At 40.7% G+C, this 17834-nt stretch overlaps 1 protein-coding gene across 6 annotated transcripts in view; it reads right to left on the bottom strand.

Moving 5' to 3' along the window:
• Window positions 1-17834, bottom strand: part of actn1 (actinin, alpha 1) — a 260652-nt gene that overhangs the window by 69696 nt on the left and 173122 nt on the right. For all 6 annotated transcript variants that reach the window (XM_063051909.1, XM_063051926.1, XM_063051944.1 and 3 more), the window contains exons 5-7: window positions 15707-15794; window positions 8772-8850; window positions 2573-2654 (exon numbers count right to left, since the gene is read on the bottom strand). In XM_063051909.1, coding sequence (XP_062907979.1) covers window positions 2573-2654; window positions 8772-8850; window positions 15707-15794 — 249 coding nt within the window. The remainder of the gene's footprint in view (window positions 1-2572; window positions 2655-8771; window positions 8851-15706; window positions 15795-17834) is intronic.

The raw sequence follows: 17834 nt of genomic DNA, 5'->3' as shown, positions 1-17834 counted from the left end.
TAAACTGTGCCAAAAAAATTGACATGGATCAGCGAAAAGTTCTGCTAATATTCTAGGTAATTGATAATCCTATCACTGATTTAGGGTAGAAGGTGGTCTTTCTGACAATTATAAGCTTAAAAAATAGATTGAATATGACTTTACCATCATGAAGGGTCATTGATAGCACTACTGCAGTGAAACGCATGTGTGCGCAAAATCAGGAACTTAAAGGTGATCTATTTCGCACTTAATTGCTTACTGTGCTTCAAAGGAGCTCTGAAGTGGTGTTATACTGATGAATTATGCAGGAGCAATAACAGAAAGTTTGATTAATGATCTGGGTCTCCAGTTGTTCTTAATCTATACCAAAGTTTTTGATGAGGGGAACAAGTGTAATCCATCTAAGTTTGCTAATGATACTAAGCTAGGTGTCAGTGTGAGCTACATGGAGGGTGCAGAGAGGGGGATATAGGCAGGTTACATGAATGGGCAAGGAACTGCAGTTGGAATGTAATGTGAAAAATTAGAGAACATCCACTTCAGCAAAAAAATGTAGAAAGGCTGACTTCTATATAGAAATCCAAGTGTTCTTACATACAAATCACTGACCGTTCATATGCACAATCAGCAAGAATTTTAAAGGAGGATTTGAGTACAAATGTCTTGGTGCAAAACCCAGTGTATGGGTTCGAGGTAGGATGTGGCACAGCAGCACCTGGAGGAGGAGAGCTGGTGTGCAACTCCAAAAAGAACAGGAGTCAGATGACTACTCTCAGCAGTATAGACTTGGTTGATCATCACATTGCTCAGCTCATGCAGCAGTCAAAGGGGTGTGAAATGACACGGCTTCCTCATCGCCAAGGCATGAAAACAATAATACATGGTAAATTTGAATTCAGATGGCCCAGTTCTGAATTATCAATGTTTAGGATTTGACAAATGCAAACCTGACCAACCTTACCAGAGTCAAAACATCCAAAATTCAAAAAGAAGCATTACATGTATTTGGTTTACTGGCCGATCCTATCTTACACCAAAACCCAGTTATTTAGCCTTAGGCTTGTGGCTTCTAATCTCATTGAGAAAGTTTTTAGCAGGCTAGCTTCTGTTCCATCTCACTCTCTCAGATTTGAAGCAGCATTCCCAAATTTGGAAGTGGTCTGTGCTGGTCTAACTCTGCAGGAATTTTTCTGAGTTAGAGGCTGTGGAGCAAGTCTAGAAGATGAATTATTTGTTTTACTTTCTCCCCCACCCCACCTCCACCTCAGCTTCCTTCAGCACCATATTAAACCTTTTTGTGACAACTGGGCAAAGGTTCATCCTGATTGATTAGCAAATATACATAGGGTGAAATTTAACCATATTAACTAGGAGAATTCTGTGTTATGCTGAATTCGTTGAAAGCACCCCCAGGGTCACAATGAGGAGGGAGGCAGCAAGAAGGAAATAAAAGTATCAATGTTTCTGCCCTTATACAATTAGGGATCAATTTTTCCAGGAGTGGAGTACGATTGTATTGGGTTGTCCCTGACCTCTGGAAGTTAGGCTGGGCATTTCCTGGTACACATCGCCTTTGCAGCTTCCGTGGGGCTTTCTGTGTCAGGCCTTGTGCAAGGATGTCAATCTTTGTGCAATGCTGCTTTTTCACAACAGAGATTGGACCTGCAGTCCCAGGGTAGACTGTCCTTGGACACTCCCAGGACAACAAGTTGTTTCTAGCTCTACAATGGACTGGGACATGTGCAAAGTTAAATTATTAATTTTTACCCTTGGCACCAATTAACTTGAACTACGTGGATTCCCCCAAATCACACCCTGGTCTTCAGAACATGCCCCAGTTGCATGATCTGCTTTCCCCAAATCCTCAAATCCCCATCATTAAAAATACTAGTCCCTAATGGCACCCATGACCCCTGCTATACAGTCACAGGGATATTGCAACAGCTTCCCGCAGATGGCATCCAAGGGCAAAAATGAACCCAAGTCCCTTGCAGCAGTGCCAACAGCTGTGTCACTGTGTTGGTCCGTCATAAATTTCAATTTATTCAAATTGAAACCCAGAACATGTAATTTGAATATAGCTGATTTCATGGGTAGTTTGCTCTTTGGGGAAAAATGCATAAAATGTTTTTTTAACACCACAAGATGCAGCAAAATCCAGATTCAGTCCTCAGTATGGTGCAGAGTATGATTTAGATTGTAGCCTTTAATGACAGGTGGTGTCTATGGGAATGCGTGCTGAGTGCAATGGCTCAGATCTAAAATCTCAACCTCTTCAGCTGCAAAGTAAATTTTACTAAGCCTGCTAAAATGACTTTCAATTAGATCTTAAATTATACAATGAGGTTTGCTGATTTTAAGTTAATGGAGCATGAAATGAGTTGAAGTACTGAAACAGCAGAAATTCTAAAAGAATCAAACCAAAGGCACCTCTTGGCCTGTTGGAGCTTCAAACAGCTAATTGGTTAATGCTGGAACATTTGGCTACTTGCAAAGTATAATGGCCTTAGCTCAAAGAATTTGTGATAGTTATAAGTCAGTGCAACAAAATTCCTTCGCTGATACGAATTACATTAAAGCCACATCTCACCTTCAGCATCCAACATTTTGGGAATGTCTAGGTACTTTTCCGCCACATCAAAGGCTGTGTTGAGGTTGGTGTAAGGGTCATCCTGGCAAAAAGGCAGACAGAAGTCAATGGGAGATTTCGGTGCTGATGTGCAAATCACATTTTTAACATTGATATCAGACATGAAGTCCACTGCGGCAAAGAGAGCCATAATCTGTTTGTCCATTAAATCCCCGATGGCAATTCCCAATTGGAGTTGTTAGAAAGTGCAGTATTCAATGCTGTCATTGTGATGAGTTTATCCAATTCAGTAAACAGAGATGTCTAAAGTACAGTATCGTACCACAGTCTTGGGCACCCTAGGTTTTTTATATGGTTTCAGATGGTAGGGCATCCACACAGCCCTGATCTCAATATCATTGAGGCTGTCTGGGACTACCTGCAGAGAAAGAAGCAAGCAAGACAGCTAAAGTCTGCAGAAGAACTGTGGCAAGTTCTCCAAGATGCTTGGAACAATCTACAGCTGATTTTCTTATAAAACAGCACGGCAGGATACCTAAGAGAATTGATGTCATTTTAAATGCAAAGGGTGGTCACACCAAATATTGATTTGATTTAATTTTTTACTGTTTACTGCTCTTTAAAGTGAATTTTCTGATATTTTGAAACTTTTCATTTCATTATTTTTGAAAGCATTCTTTGCTTTACAGAATATTTTTACATGTGCCTGGGACTTCTGTGCAGTAATGCATATATAACCATTTTATTTACATTTCCTGGGATGGGAAAAGTGATCACAACTGGGTTAAAGTAAGAGAAAGACAACTGATCAGGAAAAGATGTTACAGAGTTACAGGAAATGGGACTGATTGGAATGGGTAAGTACAGATGTATATGTGACATATGAAACAGTCTCTCCTTTTTGAATCATTCTCAGACCAGAAATTCAAATACATGATCAATACACAGTTGAAGGCACACTTCATATATAAACTCTTAACACTGCTTCCAAATTGGTTTTGACTTGTACAGTGCTCTGATTCTTCGATCTTCTTTCATACTTGACAGTTACTCTGAAGACAGTTCATGAAAATATCAACACTGGAATTCAAAATCTGAAAGTACTGGAGCAAAGTCTGCAGAGTCATCCCCAGTTCTGCCCGCCTGGGGCAGTGGGAAGTATGCTAGAATCTGTACTGCCAGCTGGCTTATTGCTGTACACTGCCTCAGGCAATCTCATGTCAGGACAATACGAGCTGATGAACCAATGAGTAAATCATAGGACCGCCAAAAGAGAAATTTAACAGGGGTGTTCTAAATCATGAGACATGTCAATGCAGCAACTAAAGATAATTCACAATGGAAGCAGTAGGCCAAGGTAAGAAGTGAACTTTTTTCTTTAAATACAGTGAGTGGTGAAGAGCCCACTGTCTGAAATGGATTGTTTCCTTTTTTCCCTTTTTACAGGTCCATTATTTACTACCCTAGAATGATTGGCTTGTTGCGACAACTAAATCAACCACAATGACGTGCACCTGGGCAGACCAGGGCGTCATTGAAATCAATGGGTTTATCAGCAGAATCTTGTCGCCAGTAGAAATAATTAGTTTTTATTTTGAATATAATTATTAAACCTAATTTAAATTCCCCGGGGGCTGTCAATGTTTTGAACTCCATAGCATTAGTACAACATGCATATTAATGAGTTAATTGCCCAATAATAAGGTTCTGTACCCTTACTGATACAGTTATCCATAGTGGTGATTCAGTTACTGCACTCGCTGCATTCAAAATTTGCATGTATGCTTCACTTGGAGAAGGGTGCAGGTCCCTGGGACAAGGGGAAGGATGTAAGATTGGACTGCACTTCCAATAAATTGAGAAAGACCGTGTGCTTAGTGACCTCTATAGCTACCTACATGTTGTTTAAACCTGATATAGTTTTATGCTCCAACAAAGAGCGATGGGTTCTGTCCATCTCAGTGATGACGGAGAATAACCAGTACCTGGAGAAATTAGCTTAAGAACATCAGAACTTGCATTGGTTTTTAAATTGCTTTTAGTACTTGGAAGCAATCAAAACTTCTATTCATGCACCATAGTAATTTAGTGACCCATCTTGTATCTGTTGCTTTTTAGTGCAGAAACTAATTTCTGGTAGCCAATGTGTTAAGGTGAGTCTGACAATAGCTTGTTTTCTATTTCAAAGTAATAAGTAGTTAGGACAATCCACAATGATGCAAGGATTCTCAACTGATAAACAGGCACACTTTACTAGACATCATGTGCTTAACGTCAGTTTTGTCTGATAAGGCGTTTGTGTTTGACAATTTAAATGAAGCATGATGAAAACAAAACTTACAAGCAGAGGTTTCAAATCCTCTCTCTCCAACACATTCTGACTCAAGAACTGACTAACTCAGTTCAGTAAAATGGTCCCAGATGAAACATCACAACATGTGCCAGTCACCGGTCATTATTTGCATTGGTTCAATTCACGATTCCAGGTGAATTCTGATTTCTTGTCAACAGATCACCAATCTGATTGATGCTCTCTATGACCAATAGCATTTTAAAAGACATTAGAAGCTATAATCTGTGGAGAAGTGAGCCAGATTGAGTGTAAATCCCATATTGATAGATGTGAAGGTGTTGCTTTTGGTGTTCTTATAAAGATATAAACTAGTTAACAAATCTTCAAAGTAGAACTGCTTCTTAACAAGAGATGAACAATACATCTGGCCATCCTTTCTGGATTTATTAGGAAAGTGGATAAAATCAGACTCAAAATGTATCATTCCTGATCCATTTTCCAAACCGGAGACCTGACAGCACAGTTCCCATTGTCCTTTCAGTGCTTCACCTCTGGCTCTATTCAAAGTTGCCAGATATTGAAATGCAATTAGTTGTCCCAATTGTGGACACATTCCTAAGTATCACAGGAGCTGTCATGCACCGCCGTTAGTTATTCACCTTCTTCTTATCAGGCTGCCTAACTTTAAATGCCTGGTTGGTGATGGTTGTGGGTCCCATCAAATTATGGCTCCTTATATTTAGGACAGTTGGCTTGGTAGGTGCAGCTCAGAACTTTCAGAGCTTGGATCTGGTAACTGATAGTGGAGAATTTGCTGTGAAGGAGAGAGTCCAAGTTGGTTCAACTCAGTGCTCCTAGCTGTTAGGAGTCATGACCACTAGATTGTACATTTACTCCAAAATATCATGATCCTGTTGGAACTATACTACAACAATTTTTATAACTGACTGGTTACAACATGGCCTGATATGAAAACGCCAATGCCCAGGAACGCAAGTAGCGACAGAGAGTGATGGACTCAGCTATTTCCATCCATGGTCCAGCTCTCTCCAGCAATGAGGACATCTACAAGAAGTGATGTTTTGGGAAGGATACAGACATCATCAAGGACTCCCACTATCCGGGCTATATCCCCGTCACATGACTGCCATCAGGCAGGAGGTACAGGAGATTGAAGATCCACACCCAAGGATTCAGTAACAGCTTTCCCTCACTGCCATCAGGTTTGTGAATTTAATTCTGCCTCAGATTACATTTCCTTCAAGTGACACAAATAAATTTATGCTTTTTTTTTGTTTGTTGTGTCATATAAATTATGTATAATTTATATAAAGTTTATGTAATATATTTTCATCATGTTTGTAGTGTACTGAGCTCCTGCTGCCAGGAGTTAATTTTCATGGCATTTATCCCCGGGTTTACATGACCATGATAATAAACTTGAGCTTCAACAGGGCCAATTTATTGATTCTGTTAATTTTAATGGAGAAATGTGGCTCAAGGGAAATCAGCTGGTTTCAGGTAATTTATTTGTAGTTCATTGTTGGTTTCTTCATTGCTTAATATTTATGATTGCTTGAAATGTATTGCTGTTTTCATTCCCTTTGCCATGTTCAATAGTTGATTTGCTTATCAGTGCTATTGATTTTTTTTGTGGTTCTTTAATGCTTTGCCCATTTTTGAAAGCCAGCAAACTTGAGGGAAGTGCCTGGATGTCTGCCTGAGCATTTCTGGGGCAGAGCCTGTGGTTCTGGAGAAGGCTTTGTGCTCCCCAAGGTAAGTGTGGGCAGTGGAGTGACAAAGGTTGTCAAGGAGCTGTGGAACACTGACTGCTGGTGGGAAGTGTCAAGTGTTGTCGGGGGAACAGAGGAGCAGAGAGTGCGGGTGGGGGAGCAGGGGGTTTTGAAAGTATGGGCAGGGGAATGGTGAGTGATAAGCAAAGGAGTGAGAGTGAGAGAGTCAGATGAAAGAGTAAGAGTGAGAGAGGGTGAGAGAGAGAGAAAGTGTGTGAGTGACTGTGTGTGTGTGTGTGTGTGTGTGTGTGTGTGTGTGTGTGTGTGTGTGTGTGTGTTTCTGTAGTAAGGAACTCTCAAAGTGCACAATAGAAAGCCAAGTGTGTGCAGAGTGCCACCAACACAGGCTGGTCGGAACCATCTACCGGAGCAAACCATGCGGAGAAATTTCTTTAGCCAAAGGGTGGTGAATTTGTGGTATTTGTTGCCACATGCAGCTGTGGAGGCCAGGTTGTTGGATGTATTTAAGGCAGAGATAGATAGGTTCTTGATTGGACATGGCATCAAAGGTTATGGGGAGAAGGCCAGGAACTGGGGTTGAGGAGGAGAAAAAAAGATCAGTCATGATTGAATGGCGGAGTGGATTTGACGAGCCAGATGGCCTAATTCTGCTCCTGTGTCTTCTGGTCTAAATGTGCTACGTATTATATACTGTGCACTGCTGTTTAAGACCTGCATAAAACTACACCTCAAGATTGCCACAAAAGAAACCGAATGTAAAGCCTTATTATCAAAGCACCGCTTCATGAAAAGGCAGAATTTGCTCTTGTATATTTCACGCACTTTGTAAGGTGAAAGCTAAACAAAATGAACAGAAGGTCACACGAGTTGTACCTTGTGTGCAGCAGCACCAACAAAATTAGCTCTACGCCTCCATATGCATCCTCTTCAGTGAAATTATTTAAAAGTTTACAGGGCACTACACTTGCTTCGTGCAATACTTTCACAAACCATGCTAAAACATGTTGTCAGCTCCAATTCCAAAATTCACGTCGGTTTAATTGGGCCAAGCAGATTTTTACTTGCGGCAGGTTCTTGCCTGATGCGAAGCTATTAAAAATATGCTTTTATTTAAATTTGTCTACTCCAGCCTTCAGGTTATTTAAACAGAGTTTAGTGCAGCAGGGAAATGAATCAGTAATGGTAAGAATGTAAGTGTTCCTCTGCAATGCTCCTGCCTTCTCTTCAGCATGCTGCAACATGGTGCCATGTGAGAGTCTGCACAGCAAACAGGCTGACTGGAAAGAAAATACTTTGGACTGAGAGTAGGCTTACTGTGCTGAAGACAGTGAAACGTGATCTGGAGTCAGCATATGGCATTGTGAAGCTGATTATACTTTGATGAACTCCAACTGCCCACACCTAGGTCAGAATAGGATGGGCTTTTAAATGTCTCCTCATTGACATTGCGGTCCACATCTGGTGAACAACTAAATTAAAAACATCACATCGGTCCTGAACCACCAGCTGCCTTTATCTAACAGTGCACCATGTGTTCTAAAGTAAATAATGGATCCGTCATTCTCTTATTTGTTGTTCAGGTGTTATATGACAAGGCTGATCTCTTATTTATCATACTAAGCACCTGGAAATGGTTTTCTGCGGAGAGGTAAAGGGGCAGGCTAACAGCCAAAATGTTTACTGCCACATATTCTCCAGATCTGGAGGTAGGCAAGGGTTGGTAGAGAGTGATAATGAGTGGGTTGCGGTGGTTATAAGTGCAGGAATCATGTGGTGGTGGTTAACTCAAAGCATCACCTTTTATGTTCACGAACACAAGCATTTTTACCGGGGAATTCGCAATAACTGGCTTGGTGTGAAAAGATGGACTTACGGAAGGCTATTAAATAACTGCAGGATCAGAAGCTTCACTGAGGTTGCCCAGTGAACAGATAATATGATCCAGGAAGCAAGGGTTTCTTTCTGTAATGGTTCTTTTCATTTGTCAGGTCAATATTATCATTCCAGATAGTCACTGAGAATTATTTCTCATATCCAAGTACAAATTTACTGTATGAACTTCAGTCAATTGCTCAAACACATAAATATAAATGTAATATTCTACAGTAGTAACTTGCATTTAAAAACCTATGACAGAAACAGTGGTCCTGACCTTTCGCAGTTTTGCATAGTCAATGAGTTCCGGCCGATGTCTATGGATAAGAGCACAGAATCCAAGGCCATCCTTCCAACTGAAAGCAAGATAGACAAGAATATTACACTTTGATACATCAATTCACCAACCTTCTTCAATAAACTTCTCTTCACCTCCTGGGGTAACATATGCATTGATTTAATTCTTCAGCTTTACATCAGATTGGCAGCTTTGCATAGCAGCATTCAACCAAAGTATTAGATGATGTTATGCAGAACCAGCAGCAAGAATATAATTTATTCAATAAACTGTTTATTTGAGGTGTAATGTATAAAAAGCTGTAAGACCAAATGAGTCATCTTTCAAGAAGTTTAGGCTGTCATAGAAATCCACACTGAAATATTATACAATAATATGGTCCAAAATACACTAATACATCATTTTCATTAATATTGTGAGGGCTACTGAGGTGACTTTAAACTAGAATGGTTGGGGGGTGGGAGTCAAATTAAAGAGACTAGGAGAGAGGAGGTTAGTTCACAAATAGAGAAAGCTAGTAGACAGTGTGTGAGGGAGGATAGGCAGGGGACAGAGATCGGGAGCACTCAGACCAAAAATGTAGGGGAGAAGGAAGAAAAAGATAACAAAGTTGTTTACTCCATTAAGGATAAACAGAGAGTAAAAGGTGGAGAGTTTCTTAAATGCATCTATTTTAATGCTAGGAGCATTGTAAGAAAGGTGGATGAGCTTAGAGCATGGATTGACACCTGGAAATATGATGTCGTAGCTATTAGTGAAACATGGTTGCAGGAGGGGTGTGATTGGCAACTAAATATTCCAGGATTTCGTTGCTTTTTTTTAAATATAATTTTTATTAAATTTTCAAAAAGAATACATGAAAAGATAAAATCTACCCACCCGCCCTCCCCCCCCCCCAATATATAGTCCTACCTAAAAAGAAAGAAAGAGAAAAAAAAAGAGCCGCCTGGGTATTGGAAGGTTTCCACATGCTCCATGGGATTCAAAATAAACTTGATATAATTATTCGTTACTTTCCCCAAGTAACCAAAATCTTTATCGGAGCACTTAAATATGCCATCCTATCTTTTGTAAATAAGGGCGCCAAATATTCAAAAATGTTACATATTTATCTCTTAAATTACAAGTAATTTTTTCAAGTGGAATAGAACTAGCCATTTCATTATTCCAACGATCCATACTTAAATACGAATCAGATTTCCAAGTAGATTTCGTTGCTTCAGGTGTGATAGAATAGGAGGGGCAAGGGGGGGAGGTGTTGCATTGCTTGTCAGAGAAAATCTAACAGCGGTGCTCTGGCAGGATAGATTAGTGGACTCGTCTAGAGAGGCTAGGGAGACCCAGGTCTGGGCCGTACCCTCCAAATATCCGGACCTGAATCTTGGTTTTTTTGCACTAACTTACTTTCCATTTATATATTTTCTATTTATGATTTATAATTTAAATTTTTAATATTTACTATCGATTTGTAATCCAGGGAGTGGGAAGCGCAGAATCAAATATCGCTATGATGATTGTACATTCTAGTATCAATTGTTTGGCGACAATAAAGTATAAAGTAAAAAAGTATATTTGGGTGGAATTGAGGAATGGGAAAGGTGTAGTGACGTTTATAGGGGTGTATTATAGACCACCTAATGGGGAGCGAGAATTGGAGGAACAAATTTGTAAGGAGATAGCAAATATTTGTAGTAAGCACAAGGTTGTGATTGTGGGAGATTTTAATTTTCCACACATAGACTGGAAAGCCCATTCTGTAAAAGGGCTGGATGGTTTGGAGTTTGTAAAATGTGTGCAAGATAGGTTTACTCTTAGAACCCATGGCCAAGTGGTTAAGGCATCGGTCTTGTGATCTGAAGGTTGCTAGTTCAAACCTCAGCTGAGGCAGTGCGTTGTGTCCTTGAGCAAGGCACTTAACCACACATTGCTCTGCGACGACACTGGTGCCAAGCTGTCTGGGTCCTAGTGCCCTTCTCTTGGACAACATCAGTGGCGTGGAGAGGGGAGACTTGCAGCATGGGCAACTGCTGGTCTTCCATACAACCTTGCCCAGGCCTGCACCCTGGAAACCTTCCAAGGCGCAAATCCATGGTCTCGTGAGACTAACGGATACCTAAAAAAAAAAAATGGGGACCGAGAATTGGAGGGGAAAATTTGTAAGGAGATAGCAGATATTTGTGGTAAGCACAAGGTTGTGATTGTGGGAGATTTTAATTTTCCACACATAAACTGGGAAGCCTATTCTGTAAAAGGGCTGGATGGTTTGGAGTTTGTAAAATGTGTGCAGGATAGTTTTTTGCAGCAATACATAGAGGTACCAACTAGAGAAGGGGCAGTGTTGCATCTCCTGTTAGGGAATGAGATAGGGCAGGTGATGGAGGTATATGTTGGGGAGCACTTCGGGTCCAGTGATCACAATACCATTAGTTTCAATATAATTATGGAGAAGGATAGGACTGGACCCAGGGTTGAAATTTTTGATTGGAGAAAGGCTAACTTTGAGGAAATGCGAAAGGATTTAGAAGGAGTGGATTGGGACAATTTGTTTTATGGGAAGGATGTAATAGAGAAATGGAGGTCATTTAAAGGTGAAATTTTGAGGGTACAGAATCTTTATGTTCCTGTTAGGTTGAAAGGAAGTTAAAAGTTTGAGAGAGCCATGGTTTTCAAGGGATATTGGAAACTTGGTTCGGAAAAAGAGAGGGATCTACAATAAATATAGGCAGCTTGGAGTTAATGAGGTGCTCGAGGAATATAAAGAATGTAAGAAGAATCTTAAGAAAGAAATTAGAAAAGCTAAAAGAAGATATGAGGCTGCTTTGGCAAGTAAGTTGAAAATAAATCCAAAGGGTTTCTACAGTTATATTAATAGCAAAAGGAGAGTGAGGGATAAAATTGGTCCCTTAGAGAATCAGCGTGGACGGCTATGTGCGGAGCCAAAAGAGATGGGGGAGATTTTGAACAATTTCTTTTCTTCGATATTCACTAAGGAGAAGGATATTGAATTATGTAAGGTAAAGGAAACAAGAAGGGTAGTTATGGAAAGTATGAAGATTAAAGAAGAGGAAGTACTGGTACTTTTAAGGAATATAGAAGTGGATAAGTCTGCGGGTCCGGTCAAGATATTCCCTAGGACCCTGAGGGAAGTTAGTGTGGAAATAGCAGGGGCTCTGACAGAAATATTTCAAATGTCATGAGAAACGGGGATGGTGCCGGAGGATTGGCGTATTGCTCATGTTGTTCCATTGTTTAAAAAGGGTTCTAAGAGTAAACCTAGCAATTATCGGCCTGTGAGTTTGACGTCAGTGGTGGGTAAATTGATGGAAAGTATTCTTAGAGATGGTATATATAATTATCTGGATAGCTAGGGTCTGATTAGGAACAGTCAACAGGGATTTGTGTGTGGAAGATCATGTTTGACAAATCTTATTGAATACTTTGATGAGGTTACTAAGAAAGTTGACGAGGGTAAAGCGGTGGATGTTGTCTATATGGACTTCAGTAAGGCCTTTGACAAGGTTCCACACGGAAGGTTAGTTAGGAAGGTTCAATCGTTAGGCATTAATATTGAAGTAGTAAAATGGATTCAGCAGTGGCTGGATGTGAGACGCCAGAACGTAGTAGTGGATAACTGTGTGTCATATTGGAGGACGGTGTGTAGCGGTGTGCCTTAGGGATCTGTACTGGGTCCAATGTTGTTTGTAATATATATTAATGATCTGGAGGATGGGGTGGTAAATTGGATTAGTAAGTATGCGGATGATACTAAGGTAGGTGGAGCTGTGGATAATGAAGTAGGTTGTCAAAGCTTGCAGAGAGATTTAGGCCAGTTAGAAGAGTGGGCTGAAAGATGGCAGATGGAGCTTAAAGCTGAAAAATGTGAGGCAGATTTGAAGCTGATCACCCCAGCATGTAGGATGGTATCGGATCGGGGAATGCTCACCTAGATTGATAGACAGAAGTCAATCATCATTCAAAACAAAACCAGCCCCTTGTTTGAAGCTGATGATAAGTGATTTATTGGACTGGGAGTTGGTTGACCAGGTGTGCAAGGCAGGGAGATGTGATCTGTATAAAGCCATATGAAACTGATGGAAAACATGCTCTGTCTCTCCACATTGAAACAATGTTGTGGCATTACAGTCATGGCTGGAAGTACCATTGTCGGCCTTCAGAAAGGGATTCCTAATACCCTGCTTGAAAGTTAGGGCATATAAATAGATTGAAACTGCAAGTACGTGGTACTGCTGCACAACAAACTCATTTGCAGGGATATTAAATGAGTCATTGGATTTTACATCAGAAAGCAGAAAATTCATACAGAGAAATCTGCCAAAATTTTCTCCAATGAAAGGACTGTCTGCCTGCATTTCAAAAGATGCCTAATTAAATCTGATTGGAATGATGGATTGCCAGAAATATTAATCCCACAATGTTTTCAAACCAATTATGATAGGAATCAGAAAGAGATTTTTGGAACATAGGAGTGGCTGAGAGATACTAAAAAAAACCCCAGAATTACACATAAATTACACGTATTAACAGAAAGTTGACAGCTTGGAATGAGGCCACTCTGCATGACAAGACCATACTGGCTGCATGCAAGAATAAGTCAGCTACCTCCATTCCCACCCACTCCCCATAACCCTACAAATGTTATCCTTTTAGATACTTACCCTACGCCATTTGGAACACTACAGTTGTTCCAAACCCCAACCCCTCTTGGATGTACTCTTGCCCCTCTTGCATTTTCTGTCAGTGACTTTCATTTTATGTCCCTTAGTTGTGACTCTGCCAATGGGGACATCTTCTTTCAACATTTCTCTCTGTATTCCTAATGGTTTTAAATGCATCTATCAGATTTGTGCACATCCTTCTCTATTTTGAGGAGAACGACCCCATATTCACCAGTTTATCTGCATAACACAGCCCCGCATTCCGGGGATTGATTTATTTATTGAGATACAGTGCGGAATCGGCTCTTTTGGTCTTTTGAGCCGCAATGCTCAGTAACCCCTAATTTAACCCTGGCCTAACCATGCGACAATTTACAATGACTGACTAACCTACTAACCAGTACGTCTTTAGACTGTGGGAGGAAACTGGAGCCCCCAGAGAAATCCCACTCATTCCTTGGGGATGATGTGTAGGCTCCTTACAGATGACGTTGGAATTAACTCTGAACTCTGAGGTGCTGGGCTCTAATAACGCTGCACTATCAAACCTCTCCCAAGCTTTTTATGTCCTCCTAAAATGTGGTGGAAATAGATCACAATACTCCATGTGTGGATGAAACAGTTTAATTATAGAAGCTGCTCAAATTTCTGTATCTTGCTTTCTTATGCCTATGTTTCTGAAGTCTAGTAATCTATATGACTTTTGCCACTTTCTTGACTTCCTCTGCCACTTAGCCTTTGCCTCCATATTTCTGTTCTTGTACTCTTTCAGATTAGTATTCCTTCATTTATTTTATTTGCTCTTCCCACTCTTTCTACTAAAGCATTGCATTTTACATTTCTCAGTATTCAACTTTATCTTCTAGACATTCCATAAGCCTGCCTGCATCGCCTTAATACCATCCTCCTCATAGTTTACCACTCACTCTTCTTTGTGTTATCTGCAGGTTTGGAAATTCCGCCTGAACACCCAACTCCACGTCGTTACTATGCATTAAGAAAACAATAGTATTCCTAACACTGAATCCCAGGGTACTCTGCTGTACACTTCCCTCCGGTTGGAAAAGCAAATTTCTTTCCTATTCTCCATTTCCTGCAGCTCAATCCACTTTCTATCAATGCAATAGTCCCCATTATTTCAGGCCCTATAATTTGATAATAAATCTGTTAATAGCCCATTTAAATATTTTGAATTTGGTATAAAGCACATCCACAACATCTGCGTCATATCAGCTAAATCTCTACCAAGTTAGTTAGCCATGACTTGTCTTCAACAAATCCATACTTGCTTTCCTTATTCAATGCACTCTGGTCCAAGATGAAAACAGGAAACCCTGGAAACACTCAGCAGATCAGGCAGCATCTGTGGAAAGAGAAACAGAGTGAACGTTTCAGGTCAAAGACCCTGACATCCGGTCTACAGCCTGAAACGTTAACTCAGTTTCTCTTTCTTCAGATACTGCCTGGCTTGCCTTTTCCTATTTTTGTCTCATATTTCCTGCATTTTATTTTCATATTGGTCCAAGTGACTGACAATTCTGTCTCTGATTATTGTGTCTAGAACTTTCCCACTACAGAGGTCAAACTAAACGATATTTGTTGGATCTATCCGTATCCCATTTTATTTGAACAACATTATATTTGCAACTTTTCTGTACTTGGGTACAACTCTTGATTCTACAGTTGCTTGCAAGATTATGGTCAGGGCCTTTGTAATTCTCTTTTTTAGTTCTGCAGCAACCTAGGACCGGGTCATATTAAGTGCAGCTAACCTCTGTGGAAACGTCCTTTGTTTAAAATCACTTTCCAATCCAACCAGTCTTTACTACATCTTTCTTTGGTGAGATTCCAGCTCCATCTTCCAGGTGAGGATGTAATAAAGTTCTCAGTTAATATCTCTGCCGTGTCTTCATGAAGAGATTCCTCTTTTGGTTTCAGATGAACTCAGCCCCACCAGCTCCCCTTGCCTTGCCCTGATCATGTTTATTTTTCTATTTATTTATGCTAGTTTCATTTATTTTTGCCTCTGAACTTTCAGTGATTGGCATGGTTTTTAAAATTTTAAATAATGACTAATTAACTCTTTGGTTAATTAGTAATTCTTTAACAAAAGAAAGAACCATGCCCATCACAGTAATGTGGCTTTGGTTATAACATTTAATTACCATCTTAACCTAGTAGTCTTAAAGTTTCCTCCGGAGTTATTTTAACAAAGGACAATCATTTGGACTGCATTACCTGATGTGAAAGTTCTGAATATTGACATTCTTGTAAGGAGCAGTCTTGCGTTGACACCAGAGCAACAGCCCTTCCTTTGCAGATGTCTCTGCAAAAACCAGAGGTAACATTTTAGAACGGCATCACTCTACAAGGATACAGCACAACATTTTCAATAGTACACTGGGAGCAGGGGAGGAAACCAGTTGACAAGAGTATTGAAGACAAAATAAAGCAGTTGAAAGTTACAGTACAACACGCAAACACGACCTTCAGCTCGCTGAGTGCTTTCCATCAATCGCCCATTTGAACTAATCTCACATTAATCACATTTTTTATTCTAACCACATTCCTTTCAGCTCCCCCCAGATTTTACCACTCACCTGTACTATTTACAGCGGCCAATTAACCTTCCCACCCACATGCCTTTGGAATTGTGGAGAGAACGCAGAACACCCAGAGAAAACCCATGCAGGTGAAGGGGAGAAATGTAAACTCCACACACAGAGTAACCAAGGCCATAATTGAAGATGCACCTTTGGCATTGTGACTTGGTAGCTCTACTAGCTGCCCCACAGTGGCATTCCATAGGGTGCAGCATAAAAGACTTATGACTAAGATAAGAATTCATGGAATTAGGAATAATGTATTTACACAGGCAGAGAATTACTTCACCAATGGGAGGCAGGGAGTTGGGATAAATGTGTGTTTCTCTGTGTGTCAGTGATGAGCAGAATGCAACAGGGGTTGGTGCGGAGCCTGCCACTGTTCACGACATACATTAATGATTTAGACTAGGGGACCGAGTGCAGCATCTCCAAGCCTGCTGATGACATTAAGCTGAGTGGAAAAGGAAATTGTGGAGAGTCTGCAGTGGGCAAGGGCCCAGAAAACAGAGTGCAATGTTGCTGAATGTGAAGTCATCCACTTGGGAAGGAAAAATAAAAGATCAGGTTATTGTTTAAACAGTGCAAGTTTGCAGCAAACTGTTGTGCTGAGGTACTTGTGCACGAGTCGCAAAAGGCCGAATTGCAGGTGCAAAAGGTTATCAAGAAGGCAAATGGAATGTTGCCCTTCATTGCTAGAGTGATTGAATTGAAGAACAGGGTCACTCAGTGTCTGCAGTACTATGCTGCAAATGTTGTACGACTCAGTGGCAGCCAGCATTCTATTCTACGCTGTGGTCTGCTGGGGCAGCAGGGGGAGAGCAGCTGACACCAAGAGGATCGATAAGCTCGTCAGGAAGGCTAGTTCTGTTCTTGGGGTGTAACTGGATTCCCTGGTGGTTGTGTCTGAGAGGAGGATGCTGCAGAGCATGCTGGATATTCTCTCTCATCCTGTCCATGACATACTGGCCAAACAGGAGCACATTCAGTAACAGACTGAGTCCACCGAGGCACACTACTGAAAGCCACAGGAGATCCTTTCTCCCCGTGGCTATAAAACCCTACAACTCCTCCTCCTTAAGCATGTAAGCATATGGTTTCATTGCACATCTGTGTTTTGCAATATTACTTTTTAATGCACATTTTGTATTTTTTCATACCTCAATGCTTATATTTTGTATTTTTATATATTTCTGATTGAGCAACCTTGCAACAATAATTTCCTTTGGGATAAATAAAGTTTTATCTTATGCTGCAACTATACAGGGTACTGGTGAGGCTGCACCTGGAGTGCTGTGTGCAGTTCTGGTCCCCTTACTTCTGGAAAGCTATACTAGCTTTGGAGACAGTGCAAAGGAGGTTCACCAGGTTGATTCCAGAGATGAGGAGGTTAGTATGAGGCGAGCTTGACTCACCAGAATTCGGAAGAACAAGAGGAGATATTATAGAAACATACAAAATTAAGCAAGGGCTAAGTGAGACCGTGGGAGGAAAACTTTCCACTTTAGTGAGACTGGAACTAGAGGACATAGCCTCAGGATTCAGGGGAACGGATTAAAATGGAAATAAGGAGGAACTTCTTTTCCTAATCTGCGGAATTCTCTGCCAAGGGAAGCAGTAGAGGATACCTCATTAAGTATATTTAAAGACACAGTTAGATAGGTTTTTGATTAGCATGGGAATTAAAGGTTAAGGGCCTTCTGGACACCGAGGGCAAGAAATCTTCTTGGTAAGGGAAAGCAAGCCCCTCCCACCACAAGCAA

Source organism: Mobula hypostoma, chromosome 1, assembly GCF_963921235.1.
Source record: "Mobula hypostoma chromosome 1, sMobHyp1.1, whole genome shotgun sequence".
In the NCBI taxonomy this organism is placed as follows: Eukaryota; Metazoa; Chordata; class Chondrichthyes; order Myliobatiformes; family Myliobatidae; genus Mobula; species Mobula hypostoma.
The sequence above is the reverse complement of the archived record's forward strand: the minus strand, read 5'-3'. Positions and strand labels throughout refer to the sequence as shown.